The sequence below is a fragment of the Carcharodon carcharias genome, chromosome 1 (assembly GCF_017639515.1).
Source record: "Carcharodon carcharias isolate sCarCar2 chromosome 1, sCarCar2.pri, whole genome shotgun sequence".
Lineage (NCBI taxonomy): Eukaryota > Metazoa > Chordata > Chondrichthyes > Lamniformes > Lamnidae > Carcharodon > Carcharodon carcharias.
The window spans coordinates 236,916,014-236,942,781 of NC_054467.1; the positions used below are offsets into that span (position 1 = coordinate 236,916,014).

At 42.3% G+C, this 26,768-nt stretch overlaps 1 protein-coding gene across 1 annotated transcript; it reads left to right on the forward strand.

Moving 5' to 3' along the window:
- The first annotated feature begins 1,096 nt into the window (after positions 1-1,096).
- LOC121283822 (vasotocin-neurophysin VT-like) lies at positions 1,097-15,944 on the forward strand. The gene is made up of 3 exons (XM_041198593.1): positions 1,097-1,286; positions 10,072-10,276; positions 15,382-15,944. Exons 1-3 carry the CDS (start codon positions 1,167-1,169, stop codon positions 15,543-15,545), a joined length of 489 nt encoding a protein of 162 aa, XP_041054527.1. The 5' UTR covers positions 1,097-1,166; the 3' UTR covers positions 15,546-15,944.
- The last annotated feature ends 10,824 nt before the right edge of the window (positions 15,945-26,768 follow it).

Here is a 26,768-nt window from a genome sequence, read left to right on the forward strand (position 1 = left end):
TATACTCCATTCCCTTTGAAATAAAGGCCAACATTCCATTTGCCTTCCCTATTACCTGCTGAATGTGTATGTCAGCTTTTTTGGGATTCATGCATGAGGATCCCCAAATCCCTCTTGCAAAAATATTGAAGATGAGGCACAAGATGTTTGAATGGTTGTGGTAGTGGGAGGTGAGAATCATGTGGTGAACACTCAACCAGAGTTGACAATCCTATTGACTTCCTTATCTGCAACTCTATGAGGAAAGGGTGAATGGGCTAAATGTTGCAATGTGCCACTCCCCGACTTGCTTCAGGATTACAGACTCAAAATTGCACCCAGCCAGCCTTTGCTCAGCACAATAATGCAGCTGCAGTGCCTAATTTTGTGATTTGCACCCTTGTGTGCTGAGGAGCAGCATTTTCGGAATTTTAACCCCAAGTGTTGCTGAGAATTAAAAGAAAAACGATCCAAATGCAACTGTTTCAACTGTAATGGTGGGGGGGGGGGTTCATTGTACAGGAAATCTGTTAAAATTTAAATGTTTGCACTTTATTTTTCTCTACTCGAGGTCATTCAACAGACACAGCAGGGCACAACAGACAATACCACTCAGTTACTTCACCTTGTGATGAACAGTTTTCCAAACTCAAGTTGGAAAGTAGACAATTGAAAAGGGAAAATGAACCATTTTAAAAATTCAACTATTCTTGGGGGGGGGGGGGAGGTGGTGGGGGGGGTTACTTTTGCCTCAGATTCCCCTCTCTATTGTAAAGAGGGCTCCCACCGAAAGGCCACATTGGCACAAGAGGCTAACAATAGCCTAGGAGCTTCGCCGTTTCTTCCCCCACTGTAAATTGAAACAGACGCCGTCCTTTCCAGCCTCCGTTGCTTTTTGTTGGAAGATCGCCCCCCCTAACTTCGTTTTGCTGTTTGGACTTTTAAAAGTTCTTGCCAAGAAAGTGATGGACAGCTTAACATGCCCGTGCTTGGCAGTGGGATGCAGCAATTAACGTCAGCATTTCAATTTAAAAAAAACACCAGCAACTTATGCAGAAGATGAATTGGCAGAACACCCGTGACGTCTGCGGCAGAATGGCTTGAGAGTATAAATAAAGGCTGCTGAAGCCGATCCTGCAGCTCATGCTCAGCCAAGTGCGTAAAACAGCTGATCGCCTCTGAACACCATGCCTCGACTCTCGCTACCAATTTGCCTGCTTTGCCTCCTGGCCTTCACTTCAGCATGTTATATCCAGAACTGCCCCAGAGGGGGCAAGAGGTCGTTTCTGGATACAGGTGTCAGGCAGGTAAGGGTCCGTTTATCCTCAACTTTCTTCCACATTTTTCTTTAAAAAAAGCCCTCGGTTCTTCGAAAGAAAAATGATTCCCAGTTTAAATTCCATGCATCAATTTACTTGTTATCCTAGTAAGTTTAAACACATTCAGTTAAATTGATGGCCGATGCCAAAGATTTACTTTGCGAATTATTTCGAAGTTGTAGCTAGGTGTGTGGATTAATAAAATACGTAAATAATTATGAACCAGACGCTTTTCACCCTGTATGTTCCCCAGGTCAGAACAGAAGTTTTTTTTTATTAAAAATTAACCTCTGTGCGCTCATTTCAACTTTCTGGGCGAGAAGAGGCCTGTTCAACACCTGTCAAAAGTAAACGTTTTTGTTCTGCCTGGATGTGTGTGGTCACAAGCGTCACTTAGACCCAAAGGTAAAGAGATGAGATGGTTTAGTAGTTGGAATGGGATCACCTACCATCCTAACTCGAGCTCTACTACAAACTGATTGGGCACAAGATTTTTTTCATTCAGTCAGGGGATGTGGGTGTCACTGGCCAGGCCAGCATTTATTGCCCATCCCCAATTGCCCTTGTTCAGAGGGCATTTTAAGAGTCAACCACATTGCTGTGCATCTGGAGTCACATGTAGACCAGACCAGGTAAGGATGGTAGATTTCCTTCCCAAAGGGCATTAGTGAACCAGGTGGGTTTTTACAACAATTGACAATGGTTTTATGGTCATCATTAGACTTTTAATTCCAGTTTTTTTTATTGAATTCAAATCCCCCCATCTGCTGTGGTGAGATTTGAACCCTGGTCCCCAGAGCATTACCCTGGGTCTCTGGATTACTAGTCCAGCAACAATACCACTATACCATCGCCTCCTCGAAGATGAACATGGGGTGCCCCACAAAGAAATCAAGAAGTTAAATAATTGCCCATGTCATTCAAATAGCTGAGATTATGAGATAAAGAAACTAATGTCAGACTGAGGGAGCATTCCTTCCAGTTACTTCAATGTTCTTTCTCAACCATCTTGACCTTAGTAAGCAGGCAAATGTGGAGGATTTATTCATTTATATGAAAATATTGAATTCACCTGCAAGCATTTTTGTTTGAAGCCTTTCACTTTACTTTAATATATGATTAGCATTATGAAAAGTTGAAGTAAGAAAGTTTTCTTAAAATTAGCTAGAATCACATGCAAGTGAGATATAGTGGACAGTTATAGTCTGTGAATATGGAAACCTAACTTCTTAAACAAGCAATAGAGAAATACAGTGATTGTAAATGTATACATTTTGAAGGGGTTGTGCTATGGATTGTACATTATGAGTGCAGATTTGTAAAAACTGATGCACCTAGTGTTAAAAGGTTATAAAAGCAAAATGCTATGGATGCCTGAAGTCTGAAATAAAAACAGAAAATGTTGGAAAAACTCAGCAGGTCTGACAACATCTGTGGAGAGAGAAACAGAGTTAACAGTTTGAGTCTGTATGACTCTTCTTCAGAGCTGAAGAGAAGTGAAAATGTGATGGAATTTATACTGTTTAAGGTGAGTGGAACAGGTGAAGCTGGATAGAAGGCCAGTGATAGGTGGGGGCAAAGAAGAGATTGCCAGAGATGTCATGAACAAAAGGACAAAGTGGTATTAATAGTAGATGGACTAAAGGAGGTGCTGATAGTGGAATTAAGGCAAGAAAGCACTTTAGACAGGGAGAAGTAGGTGTCATGAAATGGGTGCTTTATAATATTCCCAGAAAGAAGGCTTGGTGGCAGAGCAAGGGTAATCATGCAGAGTGAAATGGACTTGGCTGTTTGGAATCTGCTTTATGATTTTCAATTTAGTCTTAAACGTTATCTTGCAATTGTTTTACTTGCTTAGTGAGGCAAATATAGGACTTGTGCATTGTTGACACCTCGCAGGCTCTTGGTACAGACTATATTTGGTGCTGTGCAACCTAAATGTTCTTTTCACCTTCCCAACCTAGCCCGTCACCAATTTCTAAAACAATAAAAACAAAAAAACTGCGGATGCTGGAAATCCAAAACAAAAACAGAATTACCTGGAAAAACTCAGCAGGTCTGGCAGCATTGGCGGAGAAGAAAAGAGTTGACGTTTCGAGTCCTCATGACCCTTCGACAGAACTTGAGTTCGAGTCCAAGAAAGAGTTGAAATATAAGCGGTTTAAGGTGTGTGTGTGGGGGCGGAGAGAGAGAGAGAGAGAGAGAAGTGGAGGGGGGTGGTGTGGTTGTAGGGACAAACAAGCAGTGATAGAAGCAGATCATCAAAAGATGTCAACAACAATAGAACAGAAGAACACATAGGTGTTAAAGTTGGTGATATTATCTAAACGAATATGCTAATTAAGAATGGATGGTAGGGCACTCAAGGTATAGCTCTAGTGGGGGTGGGGAGAGCATAAAAGATTTTAAAATACTTAAAAATAACGGAAATAGGTGGGAAAAGAAAAATCTATATAATTTATTGGAAAAAAAAGGAAGGGGGAAACAGAAAGGGGGTGGAGATGGGGCAGGGAGCTCACAACCTAAAATTGTTGAATTCAACGTTCAGTCCGGAACATTGAATTCAACAACTTTAGGTCATGAGCTCCCTCCCCCACCCCCACCCCCTTTCTGTTTCCCCCTTCCTTTTTTTTCCAATAAATTATATAGATTTTTCTTTTCCCACCTATTTCCATTATTTTTAAATATTTTAAAATCTTTTATGCTCTCCCCACCCCCACTAGAGCTATACCTTGAGTGCCCTACCATCCATTCTTAATTAGCACATTCGTTTAGATAATATCACCAACTTTAACACCTATGTGTTCTTTTGTTCTATTGTTGTTGACATCTTTTGATGATCTGCTTCTATCACTGCTTGTTTGTCCCTACAACCACACCCCCCCTCCACTTCTCTCTCTCTCTCTCTCTCCGCCCCCCACACACACACCTTAAACCAGCTTATATTTCAACTCTTTCTTGGACTCGAACTCAAGTTCTGTCGAAGGGTCATGAGGACTCGGAACGTCAACTCTTTTCTTCTCCGCCGATGCTGCCAGACCTGCTGAGTTTTTCCAGGTAATTCTGTTTTTGTTCTAAAACAATAAGGCTGTTTAAAAACACATTTGAAATCCTTGGCTTTATAAATCGAGAGGAGATTTACTGGAATGGTACCATAGACTTCAGTTACAGGAGAGATTACACAAACTGGGATTCTTCTTATAGCAGAGAAGGTTACAGGGGAAATTTAGTAGAAGTGTTCAAAATCATGAAGGATTTTGATAGAGTAGATAGCAAAATACTGTTTCCAGTGGCAGATTGGTCAGTAACCAGAGGAATGAGGAGATTTGTAGAATTTGTAAATCGTGCTTGACTAATCTAATTGATTTTTTTGAGGAAGTAACAGAGAAGATTGATGAAGGGAATGCAGTGGATATTGTCTATATGGATTTTAAGAAAGTGTTTGACAAAGTAACAGATAAAAGGCTAGTTAATAAAATTGAGGTTTGGGTAAAAATTATCACAAAGGCAAAAAACAGTGAGTTGTGATAAACAGTTATGTTTAAGACTAGAGGATAGTTGACAGTGTGGCCTTCCCTGAGAGACCACTGCCTTCTTTGCTCTATATATATGACTTGGATATTGAAATGCAGATTAAAATTTCAAAATTCACCGATGATACCAAACTGGAAGGGAAGCAAACAGTGAGAATGATCCTAATTGACTGCAACAGGAAAGAGATAGTCTAGCAGAATGGGCGGGCTAATTTTTTTTTTCATATATTCACGGATGTGGGCTTCACTGGCTAGGCCAGCATTTATTGCACATCCCTCGTTGCTCTTGAGAAAGTAATGGTGAGCTGCCTTCCTGAACTGCTGTAGTCCATGTGGTGTAGGTACATCCACAGTGTTGTTAGGAAGGAAGTTCTAGGATTTTGACACAGCAACAGTGAAGGAATGGCAATATATTTCCAAGTCAGGTTGGTGAGTTACTTGGAGAGAAACTTCCAGGTGGTGGTGTTCCCATCTATCTGCTATCCTTGTCCTTCTGGGTGGTAGTGGTCTTGGGTTTGGAAGCTGCTGTTGAAGGAGCCTTGGTGAATTCCTTCAGTGCATCTTGTAGATGGTATACACTGCTGCTACTGTGCGTCAGTGGTGAATGTTTGTGGATGTGGTGCCAATCAAGCGGTTTGCTTCGTCCTGGATGGTGTGCAGTTTCTTGAGTGTTGTGTGGGGCTGCACTCATCCAGGCAAGTGGGGAGTATTCCATGTAACTTGTGCCTTGTAGGTGGTGGACAGGCTTTGGGGTGTCAGGAGGCAAGTTACTCGTTGCAAGATTCCTAGCCTCTGATCTGCTCTTGTAGCCACAGTGTTTATATAGCTAATCCAATTCAGTTTCTGGTCAATGGTAACCGCTAGGATGTTGATAGTGGGGCATTCAGTGATGGTAATGCCATTGAACATCAAGGGGTGATGATTGGATTCTCTCTTGTTGGAAATGATCATTGCCTGACACTTGTGTGCCATGAATGTTACTTGCCACTTGTCAGCCCAAGCCTGGATGTTGTCCAGGTCTTGCTGCATTTGGACATGGACTGCTTCAGTATCCAAGCAGTCGCGAATGGTGCTGAACATTGCGCAATCATAAGTGAACATCCCCACTTCTGACCTTATGATGGAAGGAAGGTCATTCATGAAGCAGCTGAATATGGTTGGGCTGAGGACACTACCCGGAGGAAATGGCAGACTGAATTTAATACAGAGAAGTATGAGGTGATGCATTTTGGCAGAAGGGATAGTGAGAGGTAATATGGATTAATGGTGCAATTCGAAAGAGTGTGCAGGAACAGAGGGCTCTGGGAGTCTATGTGCATTGATCTTTGAAGATAGCAGGATATGTTGACAGAGTGGTTAGCAAAGCACATGGGATCTTGGGTTTCATAAGCTGAGGCATTGAGTACAAAAGCATGGAATTTATACTGAAGCTCTGGTGAAGCAACAGCTAAAGTATGGTGATCACCACACTTTAAAAAGGATGTGACGATCTTTGAGATGCTGCAGTGGAGATTTATCAGAATGGTTCCAGGGATGGGAAGTTTCAGCAACAAGGTTAGGTGGAGAAGCTGGTCTTGTTCTCCTTGGACTAAAGGAGACTGAGGGGAGTTTAGATAGAGGTGTACATGGCAGGCTCAGGTAAGGTAGACAGGGAAAAGCAGTTCCATTGGATGATGGTCCAAAGATGAGGGGACACAAATTTAAGATTTTGGGCAAAAGATGTAGGGGGAAATGTGAGGAAGAACATTTTAATGTAATGCGTGGTAATGACCTGGAACTCACTGCCATGAGGGTGGCGAAAGCAGAGATGATGAATGATATCAAAAGGAAATTGGACCGGCACTTGAAGGAAATAAACTTGCAGGGCTATGGGGATAGAGTGGGGGGATGAACAGGCTGGATTGCTCCATGGAGAGCTAGCATCGACTCAATGGGCCAAATGATCTCCTTCTATGCCATAATTGGCTGTATGGGAGGTTTAAGGTAATTGGCAGATGAGTCACAGAATCACACAATTGTTACAATGCAGAAGGAGGCCATTCAGCCCATTGTGCCTGCATTGGCTCTCCAAATGAGCATTATGACTTAATACCATTCTCCTGCCTTTTCCCCATAACCCTGCACATTGTTTCTATTCAAATAATCATCCTGAATGCCTCAATTGAGCCTGCCTCCACCACACTTCCAGGCAGTGTATTCCAGACCGAACTACTCATTGTGTGAAAAAGTTTTTTCTCACGTCATATTTGCTTCTTTTGCAAATCACTTTAAATCTGTGCCGTCTCATTCTTGATCCTTTTAAGAGTGGGAACAGCTTTTCCTTATCCACTCTGTCAAGCCCTTTCATGATTTTGAAGACGTCTTAGCCTTCTCCTCTCCAAGGAGAACAGTCCCAACCTCTCCAGTCTACCTTCGCAACTCAAGTTTCTCATCCCTGGAACCATTCTTGTAAACCTGTTCTGCACTCTCTCCAATATGTTCACATTCTTCCTATAATATGGCGCACATTCTTCCTATAAAATGGTGCCCAGAACTCTACATAATACTCCAGCTGAGGTCTAACTAGTATCTTATATAAATTCCTTGCAGGTCTGCCGCCTCTCTGACTCCCAGGTAAGTGGTCAAAGGTGAGATGAGGAGTAATATTTGAATGCAGTGAATTCTTATGCTTTAGAATTAAAGCAATCCACCAGCCACTCAATAGTAATTTTCAAAAGGGAATTAGATAAGTACCTGAAGGAAAAAGATTGCTGCACCATGGGAAAAGAGCAGGAGACTACATAGGACTAATTTGATTGTTCTTTGAAAGAGCGAGCACATTCATGATGGGATAAATGGTCTCCTTCATGTCAGAAGATTCTGTGATCCCCTACTAGAACCCTTCTTGCTTGTTCCATCACAATCTTCAGCTAATCCAGCTGTAATGATCTGTGGGCCATGTCCTCTCTAACATAGCATTAGTCACTATGCCAGTGAAGCATCTTCATGATCCAGCTCCTTACCCTCAAATCTTTCTTCACTGATCGTGCCCTACTCTAATTGGGAATTATTGCACTTACTTAGCAATAACCTGCTCACTGATGCTCAGTTTGGGTACTACCAGGGTCCCTCAGCTTCTGACCTCATTACAGCTTTGGTTCAAACATGGACAAAAGAGCTGAACTCCCGAGGTGAGGTGAGAGTGACTGCCCTTGACATCAATGCAGCATTTGACAGAGTGTGGTATCAAGGAGCCCTAGCAAAACTGGAGTCAATGGGAATCAGGGGGAAAACTCTTCTCTGGTTGGAGTCAAACCTAGCACAAAAGAAGATGTTTGTGATTGTTGGAGGTCTGTCTCAGCTTCAGGACATCAATGCAGGAGTTCCTCAGGGTAGTGTCCTCAGCCCAACCATCTTCAGCTGCTTCATCAATGACCTTTCTTCCATCATAAGGTCAGAAGTGGGTTGTTTGTTAATGATTGCACAATGTTCAGCACCATTCATGATTCCACAGATACTGAAGCAACCCATGTCCAAATGCAGCAAGACCTGGACAATATCCAGGTTTGGGCTGACAAGTGGCAAGTAACATTCGTACAACACTAGTGTCAGGCATCTCCAATGACCATCTCCAATAAGAAAGAATCTAACCATCACCTTGATATTCACTGGCATTACATTGCTGAATCCCCACTACCAAGATCCTGGGTATTACCACTGACCAGAAACTGAACTGGACTAGCCATATAAATACTCTGGCTACAAGAGCAGGTCAGAGGCTAGGAATCCTGCAGCAAGTAACTCACCTCCTGACTCCCCAAAGCCTGTCCAACATCTACAAGGCACAAGTCAGGAGTGTGATGGAATACTCCCCACTTACCTGGATGAGTGCAGCTCCAAAGCCACTCTAAAAGCCTGACACCATCCAGGACAAAGCAGCCCGCTTGACTGGCACCCCTTCCACAAACATTCATTCCCTCCACTGCCGACGAACAGTGGCAGCAGTGTGCACCATCTACAAGATGCACTGCAGAAACTCACTAAGGCTCCTTAGGCATCACCTTCCAAACCCACGACTGCTACCATCTAGAAGGACAAAGGCAGCAGATACATGGTAACACCACCAGCTGGAGGTCCACCTCCGAGCCAGACACCATCCTGACTTGGAAATATATCGCCGTTCCTTCAGTGTCGCTGGGTCAAAATCCTGGAACTCCCTCCCTAACAGCACTGTGGGTGTACCTACACCACATGGATTGCAACAGTTCAAGAATGCAGCCCACCACCCACCTTCTTAAGGGTAACTAGGGATGGGCATTAAATGCTGGCCCAGCCAGCGAAGCCCACATCCCGTGAATTAATTAAAAAAAAACTTTCCATCATGTCCCAGCCTGCACCATCAATTCCTGTTATTGCTTTCTCTATCATAGTGTAGCCAGGTTTGTAACTGCAGGAATTTATTCTGCTGAGCTGTGAAGGCACTATCCATCTATTGCACAGTGGCATGTTATAGCTGAAGCCTTGTGTGTTGGGTTACACTCTTACCTCAGAAGGAGTAAAGAAACCGCTCATTGACACATCGTGAAGCTTCTAAATAGGCCCTTCACTGTCACACATAGCGCTGTGCAGGAATCACTTGAACCTGACACACTTTAAAAAAAAACATGCAACTTTCAAAAATCATAATGGAGCATTTGTTAATACTAGCAGAATGAAGGGGAGACAAACCACCTGATTCATTTCAGAGGCTACGGTGATATCATTTCCTCTTGCAAAGGACTTTTTAAAGATTTGTCTTCATTGTGCACACTGCTGGCAAGTTTTGGAGCACTAAAGACGATTTTCTGATCGTGCATTGTCATGGAGGTGGCCTCCCACTGCAGTGCACAAAGCGCATGGTTTATGTGGCTATTTCCAAACTTAGCAAGGGTGAAAATGCATGAGATATACAGAACCAACTCCTAAAACTACCATTTTGTATCAAATGGAAGGCTAATAAAAGTCATGCTGAGAATATAGCCTGTGGATTATATGAGTAAATGAATGCTAGAAACGTCAATTTTAAAAGTTTACTTCAGCCCTCTGTTTGGTGTGTTTTGAGTGCAATGATTAAAACAGAACCAGACCTTAGAGCCAGTGCCATTTTACTAACCTTGACGTATGCCTCCACAGTTGCTGCAGTCAAAATTAAGTTTTCTTTTCAAAGACCTTGAAAATAGCTAAGCCATTCTTTCTTCTCTCCCTTTCCTATCCTTTGCCAGTGTATGCCTTGTGGCCCCGAGAACAGAGGCCACTGTTTTGGAGCTAACATCTGCTGCGGGGAGGAGATTGGCTGCTACATTGGAACCTCAGAGACACTGAGATGTCAGGAGGAGAATTACCTGCCCTCCCCTTGCGAACCTGCCGGAAGACCCTGTGGTAGAAACGGTGGGAAATGTGCCTCATTGGGAATCTGCTGCACCGACGGTAAAACTCTTTCCAAATACCGATCGCTTTATTTCTAGGCATCTGTCTCAATATATCTCCATTGATGCCATTTCCAATAGGCCATCTTCACTGAGACAAGCTCACCTGTAAAGTTAAAAACAGAATTACCTGGAAAAACTCAGCAGGTCTGGCAGCATCGGCGGAGAAGAAAAGAGTTGACGTTTCGAGTCCTCATGACCCTTCGACAGAACTTGAGTTCGAGTCCAGGAAAGAGCTGAAATATAAGCTGGTTTAAGGTGTGTGTGTGGGGGGCGGAGAGATAGAGAGACAGAGAGGTGGAGGGGGTTGGTGTGGTTGTAGCGACAAACAAGCAGTGATAGAAGCAGAATATCAAAAGATGTCAACAACAATAGTACAATAGAACACATAGGTGTTAAAGATAAAGTTGGTGATATTATCTAAACGAATGTGCTAATTAAGAATGGATGGTAGGGCACTCAAGGTATAGCTCTAGTGGGTTTTTTTTATTTTATATAATGGAAATAGGTGGGAAAAGGAAAATCTTTATAATTTATTGGGAAAAAAAAAGAGAAGGGGGAAACAGAAAGGGGGTGGGGATGGGGGAGGGGACTCACGACCTAAAGTTGTTGAATTCAATATTCAGTCCGGAAGGCTGTAAAGTCCCTAGTCGGAAGATGAGGTGTTGTTCCTCCAGTTTGCGTTGGGCTTCACTGGAACAATGCAGCAAGCCAAGGACAGACATGTGGGCAAGAGAGCAGGGTGGAGTGTTAAAATGGCAAGCGACAGGGAGGTTTGGGTCATTCTTGCGGCCATAACACCTATGTGTTCTATTGTACTATTGTTGTTGACATCTTTTGATATTCTGCTTCTATCACTGCTTGTTTGTCGCTACAACCACACCAACCCCCTCCACCTCTCTGTCTCTCTATCTCTCCGCCCCCCACACACACACCTTAAACCAGCTTATATTTCAGCTCTTTCCTGGACTCGAACTCAAGTTCTGTCGAAGGGTCATGAGGACTCGAAACGTCAACTCTTTTCTTCTCCGCCGATGCTGCCAGACCTGCTGAGTTTTTCCAGGTAATTCTGTTTTTGTTTTGGATTTCCAGCATCCGCAGTTTTTTTGTTTTTATCACCTGTAAAGTTGGTGGGAGGGGGCAGCTATCGATAAGTACAGATGAGAGAAGCTTAAGTACAGTAAAGTCCCGCTGTTTGCGACTCCCTGTTTCGTGTTTTCACTTGCTCGCGCTTTAAACTTTGTCTACAGCATCGCGAGCAATGTCCGTTCATCCATGGTTTCTCCTCCCCCTCTCTCCTTTCCCCAGGGGAGACAACAGCCACAACTTGCAGTTGAAGAGCAGCTCGGATGAAGGGGTTAACGCGGAAATGTCCGAATCTCGCTGCAATAATGGCTGTGCTTATTTTTAAATTTTCACCTATGTATTGCTCAATGGCTCCCCTGTCTTTATGGATACAAATACTGCACCGCAATTTAGAGTAGAGCAACTGCCCAAACCAATGCTGCCCTTGCATGGCTGGAACCTAATTCAGCCCCATGGAAAAGCATGTTCATCATGCGCGATTTCGCCACTTGTGTGGGAACGTAACCCCCACGAACAGCAGGGCTTTACTGTACTAGCAAGAGCACCTCCATGAGGTAGTTAAACATCAAGTGACATGGGCAAGGTAAGTCCAGAGTTTTACTGAATAAACCCGGACTCTTAAGGATTAAATTATGAGGAGAGATTACAAACTAGCGTTGCACCCCCTGGTATTTATCAGATTAAAGAGTGTTTAATCAAAGTTTTCAAGATATTAATAGGAACAGATAGAGACAAACTATTTATTCTAATTGGGGATTCCAGGACTATGGGCCACATTAGAACCAGATCGTTCAGGAACAAAGTAGAAAACACTTGCACACACGAAGAAACTTTTTTTTTCATGCAAAGCATGGTAAAGGTTTGGAATTCTCTTTCGTAAATGGCATTTGATCCTAAGCCAATTGTTAATTTTAAAACTGAGGGATATAGGGCAAAGGTGGGTATATACAGTTAGGTCACAGATTAAGCATGATCTCACTGAATGGCAGAACAGGCTCAAAGGGGTAAATGACCAACTCCTATGTTCCTATGTTCCTATGGCTCTCTGCTCACATGAGGCAAATTGGTAGAAAAAGTGGCTTGAATTGAAAAGTCTGTTGGGAGGCAAAGGGTTAAGTATTACTTTCAAGATAACTTCTGCCAGTAGGTCAATGGATAGGATGGACCTTTTGCAACTTTGGCATTAACACTCTTGTGTTAAAGGGACATCTAAAGCAGATATTTGGGGCGGGGGGGGGGGGGGGAAAACAATCTTCTTCACTCAAAAGTTGGTAAACCTCTGGAATATTCTATGAGGTGGTTGATTCAAAGAAAGTGAGGTGAATTTTTGCCTTTACCACCTGGGTGCTAAGCATTTCGAGGGCAGAGAATGAGAAGGAAAATCTAATGGGCAGGATTTCAGCAGGAGCATGAACCCACCAGACCTTCACTCCAATTGAAATTAATTGAAACCCTCTCTGCTGGATTTTGCTCTCCAAGCTCCATCTTCTGTAGGCTATCCCTTTCCCCGGATCAGCTACTTAACCCTTGCGGTTCAGAGGCCTACTCTGGATATCAATGACTCAGTGTGCATTTTACTTGCGTCACAAGCAACACTTTCATAATCTAAACCCCTTAGCATATAAATCGATATCAATGTAAAAACACTGATACAAATATCGGCTAATGTATACTCACAATCTGGCTGCTTGGTTTCTCCAGAGACAGACAAGGGCAGGTGGTCGAACCATCCTGCTCTGTAACTTGCGTTGATAGCTAACCAGGCTATCTTCTCTTCCGACTGAAGCCATGAGTCCCCTGCTTATCCAGTTCTCATACCCTTCTGTCAGACCTGCATACTACATTTGCAGTGATGTCACTTTCTCATTGGCACAGTGCTCTCAGCCTCAAATTACCCCCAGATGAGATAATGAGTTCGTGGGGTCATCACAACTGCAGAATTCAAACCCACACTGGGCTGGTCCTTTGTTCCAGGGTCCCGTGTGTGTAGATGCAGTTTGGCTCGTTTCTGCCTATCTGTTTGGGCATGTTCTCTTTCTTCTGGTCATTGTCCGTCCACAACCTAACCCTCTTCCCTCCAGCCCTCGGTCCACCAAGTAACCACTTTGTGTTGTACTAAAAATACATTGTTCAATCTCTAATATTACGTTTGGCATGACTTTTACAAAGAAAACCAGTACATACATTGTTTCAAAAATGTGGATCAAAGAAACAAACTACAAAATTATCAATATCAAAACATCAACACCTGTAATAGCAAATGCTGAGCAAGTTCCATTCTGCTAATTTCATCATGGTCTTGTTTTATCTCTATATTGCAAAAATCAGTGATTAAGTTACAGATGTTATTCTCTTCATTCACTGACAACTGAACCACACTGTCTGTTTAACAACAATATATAGGTTGCTATTGCCAGGCTTATTAACACTTTCATGCCCACCCCTAGCAATCCAAGGCCTAGGCATTATTCCTAGAAGGATAGAATTGAAAAGTAGGGAAGCTATGCTAAACCTCTAACAAACCTCAGTTAAATCGCTTATGGGGTACTGCATGCAGTTCTGGTTACCATATTATAAAAAGCATAATGAGGCACTGGAGAGGGTGCAGAGAAGATTTAGAAGAAATGCATGGGTATACATACTAGGAAAAGATTGACAGTCTGGGTCTCTTTTCCTTTCAAAAAAGAAGGCTGAGAGGTGACCTCATAGAGGTTTTGATAGAGTGAATGATAGAGAATGTTTCCTCTGCTGAGGAAGAGAAAAACCCCGAGTCCTTCAGCATAAGATAGTCACCAAGAAATCCAAGAGGGAATTCAGAGAAAATTACTTATCCAAAGAGTGGTGAGAATGTGGAACACATTACCGCAGGGAATGGTTGAAGGGAATAGTGTAGATGCATTTAAGGATGTGAGGGAGAAGGGAATAGAGGGTTACAATGGTAGATTTCGACGAGGAACGATGGGAGGAGGCTCGTGAGGAGCCTAAACACCAGCATGAACTGGTTGGGAGGAATGGCTGAATATCCTATATAATTCTATGTAATATGCTTAAAGCCCAGGCAACAAAGAGAAAATTCTACTCCATTCGGGCAGTTTAAAATGCTGTTGGATGCTAGCCTAGGTGAACTCGATGGACAGAATGGACCATACTCATGTTTAACTTTTTCTTGTATTCTTAGCGATTGTGGCTAGATAGGCCCCTCTTCTCCCCCTCAAAAACAAATTTGGTAGTAAGTCAGTAGTTCAGTTATTATGACCACTGAAAAAATTAGAAAGGTTTTTTTTATCACAGCAGCACTTGGGATGTTTTCCTCAGTTAAGTGAAGTCTGTTGAGCCTATAGTAAACTTAACATTTCCTCTTAATTGCTACAGGGGGTTATTTTTGTTAAACAGAGGATAATGAGGGATATTTTCCTTCTAGGATTGTAACATTGCCTATGTCCAATTTTCACCATTGATGATTTTCTAATGTCCAAACAGATCCAGATGGGAGGTGAGGAAATCCCCCAGTGGTGGAGACCTTGAGGAACCATCAGTTAAAAATCATTTTTCCTGCCCCCCCCAAGAATGATATACTTATGATGTTATGTCTCAACTTACCCATGAACTGCATCCCAAGGTGTTGTTTTTATAAATATACTGTAAGTTCTGTCACCCTTCCAGCCTCATCACTTTTTGCCTTAAGACAGGAATTTCATTGATCTACCACTGCCAGCAATGAGCACCAGTTGGGGAATTAACCCTCAGCCCTGCTAAATGTAGCTCTTGGCTGGGAGCGTCAGATCCTTACATGTATCCTTTCACTTTTACTCGAATTAATGATTCTCTCCCAAAAGGCCTTCTCTCTTTCTATACTTCAATATGACAGAAAAAATTGCACATGGATTGCAAAAGGAATGAACATGGTGGACAAAATGGGTCTTTCTTAACAGACGCCTTCCAATCTTCTTAAAAATCCTGGTTGCAGCCAGAAATATTGAAATAAAAATCATAATTATGTGTTATCTTTCTTCTTTCTAGAAACATGCACTACAGACTCTACATGTCTGGAAAATGAGAGTAAATGGAAACAGTCTCCGATGGAAAGAAACTTGACCCTTTTAGACAGTGCTGCAACTGACCTCCTCCTGAGGCTAATGCGTCTATCTAACAGGCAGCCCACAGAGAAGCACCAGCTAATATAAAATCATGTATTTTAATGTGCCCTCTCTTTGATGCTGCCTTTGAGAATCATACAACACTCATGGTATAGGAAGCAGCTGTATATGGAGCTGGTACTTTAACAAAAGGGCCATAAACAATGCATGTTATTCTATGACCTATGATATATCAGAGTGCTATAGAGTGTACTTATCTAATACATAACAGTATGTCGATCTCAATATTTATGCTGAGGGTAGTAAATATACTTTTCCAAATGTCATTTTTAGTTACATTTACTTCACTGAATTTTTTGTTCATGGTATAAAAGTACAACCTATTTTTAATTTCTTCGGTAACTTGTAAACATTAAAGGAAGCATGTGTACATAAATAGCAAAATAAAATCCTTTGTTGCTTAATGTGGAATTGCAATGCAAAATAGTTGGATCTCATGTGGTCTTTGTGTGTTTATTTCTCTACTAGGGCTCAGGCATATGGCAAGAATAAGAATCAGGTATAAGGAGTAGTTGGAGGTCTTGTGGCACAGTGGGTAGTGTGCCTACCTCTAAACCAGAAGCTCTGGGTTCAAGTCTCACCCCAGGACTTGGTTGCCAAGGAAGGTGCATTCATTATGCAGCCAAACAGATTGAGTATAACCTGTAAATTTATCCAGCACCTACCAATGACAGGCAGTAAGGGTGGGAATGATTCCTGGTTCAGCCATATGATAGAAAGAATGTTGGAGCCTCTGCCATCATTATCCATGGCTCCAGACTATAACCTGTGTATAAGAAGTGCATGTTGCCACTGTACTTTGGACTCTCTGAGTGAACTATAATTCACCATCACAAAGACCATATGTTGGATTTTGAAAGGCATTCGTTGATTCACTTGATTATCCCTTCTTATGTAAGTTATTGAGAAAATAATCACTATTTTATGACTAACTCACTAAGCACCAATGCTGAGTTAACTCATCAAGTGACTCTGGCCTGCTGAGGGGTTTACCTGTCATTGCCTAGAACTTCACTTTTGAAATGGTAAATCATGTTGGAGGTTGATTAGATGAGAAAATTAATCAAAGACCAATTTTAATGACTTCAGTCACTTGTCCATAAATGATTGTGATATTTGGAGATGTAAGAGGATAAGGAAGTCATTTCATTTTTAATGGTTCTTCTTTGAGGAGTAAAACTCATCCAATGGCCAAAAGGCTATATGAGCACAAAAAGGTTTAAACATGGCTAACAACATGCAAACTCTAGAATTGGATGGATGAGATTTTTTAAAAAATGTTGATTTTAAATAGTGGTGAAAATGGAAATTCAGCTTTACCCTAGAAGCGCTGCTTCACGATACACTGATTGAAAGCTATAACCTGTCAGATTCCTTTAATCATTTTACAGGCAATTGTTTTCTCAACTCTACAGCCTCTAGCCTTTTTCCCCCTCTTATAATCTCTCCATCTTTCTCTATTTTATCCCTACAATTATAGTTGTTGCTCTCATAAACTGTTCTCCTTTGTTCTTGCTAAACTCTGAATATACTATCCTCAATGCTGCTTTCCTTTCTCTTATTCACCTTGCAGAAATCAATTCACTGCCCTGCTGCCTACTCCAGCACAGATTTGATGGGCCAAACAGCCTCCTTCTGTGCTGTCCCATTCTATTATTCTACGACATAACTTTTCTCGATTTATTATAAGAAACAGCCTTTTAAAACTCAAGCTCAGCATTACCAAACTATTTCTTCTTAATAACCTTAGTTTCTATACTTTTCAACCTTGGTGGTGCCTGGCACCCTGAGACTCGACCTTTCAACTTCATTCTGCAAGAAAAACAAAATATCAGTAGCATTATAAAACGTAATTCTGTGATTTGTTCCGTGGCGAATAAAATCCAATGTTTTGTATGCGTCCAAAACCATAAAGAAAACCCCATTTTAGAATTGTTTCACAGGCTGAACACCATTCTACACTAGATGGGAAAAAAGCAGGCTCATAATCTGTTAAAAGAAATGGTTCCAAAGAAGCATGAAGCCCACTGGCAAATAAATAGAAACCAAAATGGCAGAAAACACAACATGAACAAATTAGACAATCGCAAAATTCCTGGTGCCTTTGATCTATTGCAGGCTTGGCAGAGTCTGATAAATGAGCATGATCATTCTGATATCAGGAGCACAGCCTTCAATTAGAATCCCCACTGTCAATTCTAGTCCAACACAAATCTTCCAAATGCTTCCTGTTTGTGGGTATCACTGGCAAGGCTGACTTTGATTGCTCTCCCCTGAGAAACTGGTAGGTCTTGTTAAACCATTGGTGGCAGTTAGATGCAACTGAATGGCTTGCCACACTAGTTTTGAGGGCAATTGAGAGCCAACCATGTTAGTGTGTGGGACTGGAGTCACATATCAGCCAGGCCTATATGCTTCTTCCTAAAAGGAGATAATGAACCAGTTCAGGTTTTTACAGCATCCTGACATGTTCATGGTCACTTATTACTGCAGCCCAATAAAATGAACCCTCCTCACAGAGATAAAACCTCAGTTACCATCAATCGAGTACAATTATTTTTCTGAAAAATGTGCACCCCTCTCCCACCCTATGATGAGAAAATTTTAGTCATGGTTTTAAGTTCTTCACCATTTAAAATACTTGCACACAAACTTCAGCTTTCAGAGAAAACATTCAGTCATGAGTCACTGTGAAGACAATAATCAGGGTTGTTTTGCCTCAGCTGAAGGAACATTATGATCTGGAAAACAAATAATGGTACTCAAAAAATGTGAATCAGCAAGTCTGCTCACAAAAATAAAGATACATTGGATCTATGATTAACTTATTTGAGCTCTTCTGTTATATCGCCATCATTCAGAGCTGAAGGCTGACTGGATAGACACTGTGCGGTGTAATGCATATGGAACAGGCAGCTCTCAGGTTAGTCCCCAGTCCCAAATTGACCCATTTCAGCCAACGGTTAAGATTCAGATGTACGGACAGGTCTGAAGGGCACATTACAATGATACACACAAAAAGTGGTTCATTGCATCTTTGTCACCAAGAAGCCAACATTTGAACAGATGAAGCAGTAGCAGCCACCCTGATCAGATAACAAAGACCAAAGTGAAAATGAAGGAGTATTAGAACAACAGGCAAGGGATTTTTTGGGGTGGCGGAGCGACCCTATAAGTCCCTCAACTAGAAAATTGGGAGGCAACCCCGTCTCAGCCAGCAATGAAAGCCCCCATCTAGATTTTACATTCCTCAGGCAGTTAACTGCGTGCAGTGAGGGCTTCGGCCCTTTATGGGACAAGATCCTGCCTCCAAGAACTGCCAGCCAATCAGAGACTGGCAAATCTTCAGTCCCAGCAGTGCCACTGGGAGTGGTGGCCACTGCTGGTACTGCAGCAGGACCAGACCAGCAGCATGGAGGAGGTTCCAAACAACAGGCAAGTTTGTGGGGCACACCAGTGCCAATCAAACAAGCCCTAGAGAGGAGGGCCAGCAAAAAGTTGATAAAAAGGGAAAAAAATGGAATATGAGTTTAAATATTGAAATATTGAAACAGATTGTAGTGACATAAAGAAGAAGCGAGTAGTTAAAGAGATGTTGGCCACTTAGAAGCAGAGACAGAAGAAATTATCATGGGGAGTGAGGAAATGGCAGAGGCAAAAAAGAAGACACAAGTTTCATACTAGAAAAAGATAGTCATCTAGGGGCTAAAAAGTGAGGAAATGAAGGAAATTAATATCAGCAGAGTTAAAGTGTTGGTGAAAGTTGAGAAAATAAAATCCAACAAATCCCCAGGATCTATTGGCCTACACCCTGGAGTTCTAAAAGAGATGGCTGCAGAGATAGTGGAAGTTCTGGCTGTGAGTTTCCAAAATTCCTTAAATTCGGGAACAGTTCCATTTGATTGGGAGTTGGTAAATGTTACACCACTTTTCGAGAAAGTAGAAAGAAAGAGAAAAGTGAACTGCAGGCCAGTTAGCCTAACATCAGTTGTTGGGAAAATGCTGGAATCTATTATTAAGGAAGCCTTAACAATGTACTTAGAAAAGCATTGTATGATTGGAACAAGGAGGTGGTGGTATAGCGGTATTGTCACTGGACTAGTATTCTAGAGACCGAGGGTAACACTCTCGGGAACCTGGGTTTGAATCCCACCATAGCTGATGGTGAAATTTGAATTCAATAAAAACCTGGAATTAAAAGTCTGATGATGACCATAAAATCATTGCCAATTGTTATAAGAACCCGTTAATGTCCTCTAGGGAAGGAAATCTACTGTCCTTGTCTGGCCTACATGTGACCCCAGACCCACAGCAATGTGGTTGACTCTTAAATGCCCTCTGAACAAGGGTAATTATGGATGGGCAATAAATACTGGCCTAGCCAGTGATGCCCACATCCCATGAATGAATTTTTAAAAAGTCAGTGTGGGTTTACTAAAGGAAAATCCTGTTTGACAAATTTATTAGAGTTTTTTGAGAATGTAACTAGTAGGGTAGATTAAGGGAAACTTGGATTTCCAAAAGGAATTCGTTAAGATGCCACACCATAGGTTGCTAGGCAAGATAAGGGCTCATGGAGTTGGGGGCAATATTTTATTACGGATAGAGGGTTGGTTGATCAATAGAAAGAAGAGAGTGAGCATAGAGGAGGCTTTTTCAAGTTGGCAGGCAGTGAATAGTGGAGTGCCACAAAGATCAGTGCTGAGCATTCAGCTACTTACAGTCTATATTAATGACTCAAATGAAGAGGCAGAGAGTAATGTATCTAGGTTTGTTAATGATATCAAATTTGATGGGAAGGTAAGCAGTGGGGAGGACACAGAAAGGCTGCGAAGAGATATAGACAGGTTAGGTGAGCGGGCAACAAGATGGCAGATGGAGTATAATGTAGGGAAGTGTGGGGTTATGCACTTTGGTCAAAAGAATAAAAAAGCAGAATATTTTTTAAAAGGTATGAAATTTGTAAATGTTGACATTCAGAGAGACTTGGGGGTGCTTGTTCAAGGAACGTAGAAAGTTAGCATGCTGGTACAGCAAGCAATTAGGAAGGCAAACAGCATGTTGACCATTACTGCAAGGGTCTTGGAGTACAAGACTAAAGAAGTCTTGCTGCAGTTTAACAGGGTTTTGTGAGGCTGCATCTGGAGTATTGTGTGCAGTTTTGGTCTCCACATTTAAGAAAGGATATACTTGCATTGGAGGCAGTACAGCAAAGGCTCACTAAATTGGGCCCTGAGATGAGAGAGTTGTCCTATAACGAGAGGCTGAGTAAATTAGGTTTATATTCTCTGGAGTTTAGAAGAATGAGGTGATCTCATTGAAACCTACAAAATTCTGAAGGGACTTGATAGGGTGGATGCTGCAAGATTGTTTCCATTGGTTGGGGAATCTAAAACACAGTGCACAGTCTCTGGATAAAGGGTCAATTATTTAGGACTGAGATGGGAAGAAATTACTTCACTCAAAGGGTTGTGAGTCTTTGGAATTCTCTACCATAGAGGGTTGTGGATGGTCCATCATTGAATACATTTAAGGTTGGGATAGACAAATTTTTGGTCTCTCAGGGAATTAAGGGATATGGGGAGCGGGTGGGAAAACGGAGTTGAAGCCCAAGATCAGTTACGATCGTATTGAATGGTGGTGCAGGCTCGACAAGCCATATGGTCTATTCCTGCTCCTATTTTTTGCGCTTTTGTTCTTGAGGGAAGAGGAGGGTTGATCATGAGAGCAGCATGGTGTCTTTCAGTGAAGGAAGGCCTTTTGCAGCTGGGATGGCCTCTACTGGGCTGCAGGATGCCCGATCAGGAGGCTTCCATTCAGAGCCTACAGGGAGGTCACCAAGGTATTACAAGCCGGCTCCCAACAGGTCAAAGTGCCCACCCACATTGGGCAAAATATTAGTGGCGCCAGGAAGAGATCTTTAAATGGCCTTAGCTCATCATTTTAGGGCCTCAATGAGCCTAAGGGAGTTGGGCCATCCGCCCCCTTCCCTGAGTCTGGTAAAATGTTAGAAGCAGTGGGAAAGGGATGGGCATGCTGTGCCTCACCATGCCACCAATATTTTATGCTGCCCGTGCCTCCCAGGGACCTTGTAAAATCCAGGCCGTAGAATCTTAGTATGGTTACAGCAAATAAAGAGACCATTCAGTCCATATCCTCCTGTAGCCGCTTTACGTCTTCCTCACAATAGACATTCCTGCCTAGCTTTGTATCATCTGCAAACTTGGAAGTATTAAGTTTGGTCCCCACATCCAAATCACTGATATATGTTGTGAACACCTGGGGCTCAAGTGCTGATCCTTGTGGTACCTCACTAGTCACAGCCTGCCAATGCGAGAATGACCCCTTTATTCCTACTCCCTGTTTTCAGCCTGTTAACCAATCCCTAATCCATGTCAGTATATTGCTTCCTATCCCATGTGCTTTTATTTTACTGATCAACCTCCTGTGAAGGAGTTTATCAAAAGCCTTCTGAAAATCCAAATATACTATGTCCATCGATTCTCCTTTATCAATTCTTTTAGTAACATCCTCAAAAAACTCCAAGTTCATCAAACATGATTTCCCAGTTGCAAATCCATGCTGACTATGCCCAATCAGATCATGTTTATCCAAGTATCCATTTATCACATCTTTTAAAACAGATTGTAGCATTTTCCCTACTTATGATGTAAGGCTAACAGGTCTGTAGTTCCCTGTTTTCTCTCTCCCTCCCTTCTTAAATCGTGGGGTGACATTTGCTGCCTCCCAATTTTCAGGAACCATTTCAGAATCTATGGAATTTTAGAAAATGATCACCAATGCATCCGCTATCCATATAGCCACCTCTTTCAACATTCTGGGGTGCAGAATATCAGATCCCAGGGACTTACCAACTTTCAGTCCCATTAATTTCTCCAATACAACGTTCTTACTTACACTTATTCCCTTCAATTCCTCATTCTCCCTAGTCCCTTGGATCTCTAAATCTGGGAGATTTCCTGTATCTCCCTCAGTGAAAACAGACACAAACTAATCATTTAGCTTCTCTGCCATTTCTCTATTCCCCATTATGAATTCCCCTGACTCTGCCTGTAATGGACCCACATTTGTCTTAGCCAAAGGCTTCCTTTTTACATAGCTATAGAAACTTTAACACTCCATTTTCATATTTTTGCTAGATTGCATTCATATTCTATTCTCTCTTTCTTTACCAGTTTCTTGGTTTTCCCTTGCTGTATTCTAAAAGCCTCCCAATCTTTAGGTTTACTACTACTTCTGACAACTTTATAAGCTTTTTCTTTTAATCTTATACAGTCCTTAACTTCCTTTGTCAGCCACAGTTGTTTGACTTTTTTGGGGTTTTTGCACCTTGAAGGAATGTGTAGGTGCTGTAAGCTATGTAATAGTTCTTTGAAGACTATCCATTGCCTAAGTACATTCATATATTTTAATGTATTTTCCCAATCCACCTCAACCAATTTGTCCCTCATACCTTCATAATTTCCTTTATTCAACTTTAACACCCTTGCTTCAGAGTGAACTACCTCACTTTCAAACATAATGTAAAAATTCTATCATATTCTGTTCACTCATCCCTAAAGGTTATTTTACAGCAAGATTATTAATTAGCCCTTTTTCATTACATAATACTAGATCTGTAATAGCCTGTCCTCTCATCGGCTCCTCAACATATAGAAAACCATCCCTAACATACTCCGGAAACTCATCTTCCACAGCATTAGTCCTCAATTGGTTTACCCAGTCTTATGCAGATTGAAGTCACCCATGATTACTGTACTGCCCATGCTACATACTTCTCCCATCTCCTGATTACCACCATGCCCCACATTACCACTACTGTTTGGTGGCCTATAAACAGCTCCAACCAATGTCTGCTGTTTCTTAGCTCCACCCAAACAGATTCCGATCTGAGATTCTCCCTTACTGATGCACTGATCGCATCCTTTATTATCAGCGTAACTCCACCTCCTTTCCCTTCTTGTCTGTCCTTCCTAAACAACGAATATACTTGAATATTCAGTTCCCAGTCTTGGTCACCATGCAGCCATGTTTCCATAATGGCAATTATATTACACCCATTAACCTCCATTTCTGCCTTTAGATCATCCACCTTATTGCAAATGCTGTGTGCATTCAGGTTAATTTTGTCTTTTTCACATCATTCCACATTCGAAGCATACTCAGTGCTCTGCTTTGTTTCTCCTGCCTTCTAGTCTCACTACTACTTCCTGTTACCAACTTTACTTCCTTCCAACTTGGATCACCCCTCAGGTTCCCATCCCCCCTGACAAGCTAGGTTAAACCCCACCCCCAGCAGCACTAGCAAATCTCTCTGAGTATAGGACAGGACAAAGCAGCCCGCTTGATTGGCACCACATCCACAAACATTCACTCCCTCCACCACCGACACACAGTAGCAGCAGTGTGTACCATCTACAAGATGCACTGCAGGAATTCACCAAGGCTCCTTAGACAACACCTTCCAAACCCACAAGCTCTACCACCTAGAAGGACAAGGGCAGCAGATAGATGGGAACACCACCACCTGGAAGTCCCTCTCCAAATCACTCACCATCCTGACTTGGAAATATATCACTGTTCCTTCACTGTCACTGGGTCAAAGTCCTGGAACTCCTTCCCTAACAGCACTGTGGGTGCACCTACACCATATGGACTGCAGCAGTTCAAGAAGGCAGCTTGCTGCCACCTTCTCAAGGGCAACTAGCAATGGGCAATAAATGCTGGCCCAGCCAACAAAGCCCACATCCTGTGAATGAATAAAAAAAAATCAATTCCTGTCCTATTATGATGTAACCAGTCTCGCTTGTGCAAGTCCCATCTTCCCCAGAACCGGTCCCAATGCCTCAGAAATCTGATGCCCTCCTTCCTACACCAGTTCTCCAACCACATATTTAATCGATCAATCCTCCCATTCCTATGCTCAATAGCATGTGGCATTTGGAGTAATCCTGAGATGACTGCTCTTGAAGTCCTGCTTTTTAAATTCCTTCCTAACTCCCTGAAATCTGCTTTCAGGACCTCATCCCTCTTCCCACCTATGTCGCTGGTACCAATGTGGACACGACTTCTGGCTGATCTCCCTCCCCCCGAAGGATGTCCTGCAGCTGCTCTGTGACATCCTTGGCCGTGGCACCAGGGAGGCAGCACACCATCCTGGAGTCACGTTTACTGTCACAGAAACACCTGTCCAATCCCCTGACAATGGAATCCCCTATTACTATTGCCCATCTATTCTTCTTCCTCCCCCCTGTACAGCTGAGCCATCCATGGTGCCACAGGCTTGGTTCTGGCTGCGCTCCCCTGAGGAACCTTTACCCTCATCAGCATCCAAAATAGAAAACTGATTAGCAAGCAGGATAAACTCAGGGAACTCCTGCACTATCTGCCTGGTTCTCTTAGGCTTCCTGGAGGTCACTCATTCCCTCTCTGGCTGTACACTTCTGACCTGCGGTGTGACCACCTCCCTAAACATGCTATCCACGTAGCTCTATGCCTCGCGGATGCACAAAAGTGACTCCAGATGCCGCTCAAGTTCCGAAACCTGGAGCTCAACTGGTGCAGCTGGTGATGCTTCCTACAGATGTGTTTGTCAGGGACACGTGGTACATCCACAGCTTCACACATACCGCAGGATGCACACTCCACTTGGCCGAGCTGACCTGCTATCCCATAACTCTAAAAATTGTTTTTTTTAACTTAGAGTAGGTAGAATAAGTAGAATAAATTACTAGTAACTTAATTTTTACTACACTTACATTAACTTCATCTTACTTTGTTTTACTTTATTACTTTATTTCACTTTGACTTGATTTAACTTTACTTCTCTATTGCTAGTGTTCCTTATTAAAATCCAAGTAGCTACTTCTTTATAAATGATATGTTTTTTTAGTTTTAAGCTATTTAAACACACCCCGTAATAGCAGCTTCTCACCAACCAATGAACTTACAGGGTTCCTGTGACGTCACTCTTGGATTTTTTATCAAACTCAACCCGCTGCCCAAGTAGAGGTGACCCTCGCAAGTCCGGCTGTCTCTGCTCCTGGAAGGTGAGTGAAAGCCCCAAACCTCGCCCTTTATCTATTCGCTGCCCAAGTAGAGGTGTCCCTCGCAGGTCCAGCTGTCTCCGCTCCAGCCCCCGCCCCCATAGCCCTGCAAATGTTTTTTTTTTCTTCATTGGATTATCTAATTTCCTTTCAAACACCACGATTGAACCTGCCTCCACCATTCTCTCAGGCAGTGCATTCCAGATTCTAACCTTTCACCCCAGGAATCAGCCTAGTGAACCTTCTTTGAATTGTTTCCAATGCGAGTATATCCGTCCTTAAGTATGGAGACTGAAACTGTACACAGTACTCTAGGTACAGTCTCACCAATGACCTGTCCAGTTGTCGCAAAAAATCCCTACTTCTATATTCCAACCCCCTTGTAATAAAGGCCAACATTCCATTTCTCTTCTAAATTAGTTGCTGTACCCACGTGCTAACTTTTTGTAATTTTTGTAATTTTGTGATGCAAATTACACATTTGGAACTTCAGCAATGCCCTCTGTCTCGTTGTGTAGGTTTCCTTTTGGCCCCTATGTGCCACCTTTCTTCTTAATACTCTTTTACTGTTTATATTCCTGTAGAAGACATTTGGATTCAGCCTGGTTCTCACTGAAGGCTGTCATATGTTCCTTTTCCTGCTTCATCTTTGTCTCTTTCCCCATCCATGGACCTCTGGATTTATTTGCCCTACCTTTCCCATTCATAGGAATATACCTCAACTGCAGCCAAACTATCTCCTCTTTAAAGGCAGGTCATTGTTCAATTACAGTTTTGCCCGACGATCTTTGATTCTAGTATAACCGAGTCAGACATGTTCTCATAACCCAGTGCAATTGGCCTGCCTTCAATTAATTATTTTTACTTTAGATTGCCCTTGCTCTTTTCCACAGTTAATCTAAACCTTTTGATAAAATGACCATTTCCCCATAACTGTCCCCCTACCGAGAACTGATCAGCTTAACCCGCCCCATTTCCAAGAATCACATTCAGCAATGCCTCCTTTCTCATTGGCTGGAAACATACTGATCAATAATGTTCTTCATAATACAATTCAGAAATTATGCCTCTTTTCTTCTCTTTACACTATTATGACCCCAGTCTATATTAGCATGATTGAAGTTGCTCATTATCATTTCTCTATAGTGTCACAAAACTACCATATTTTTCATAATATTATTGT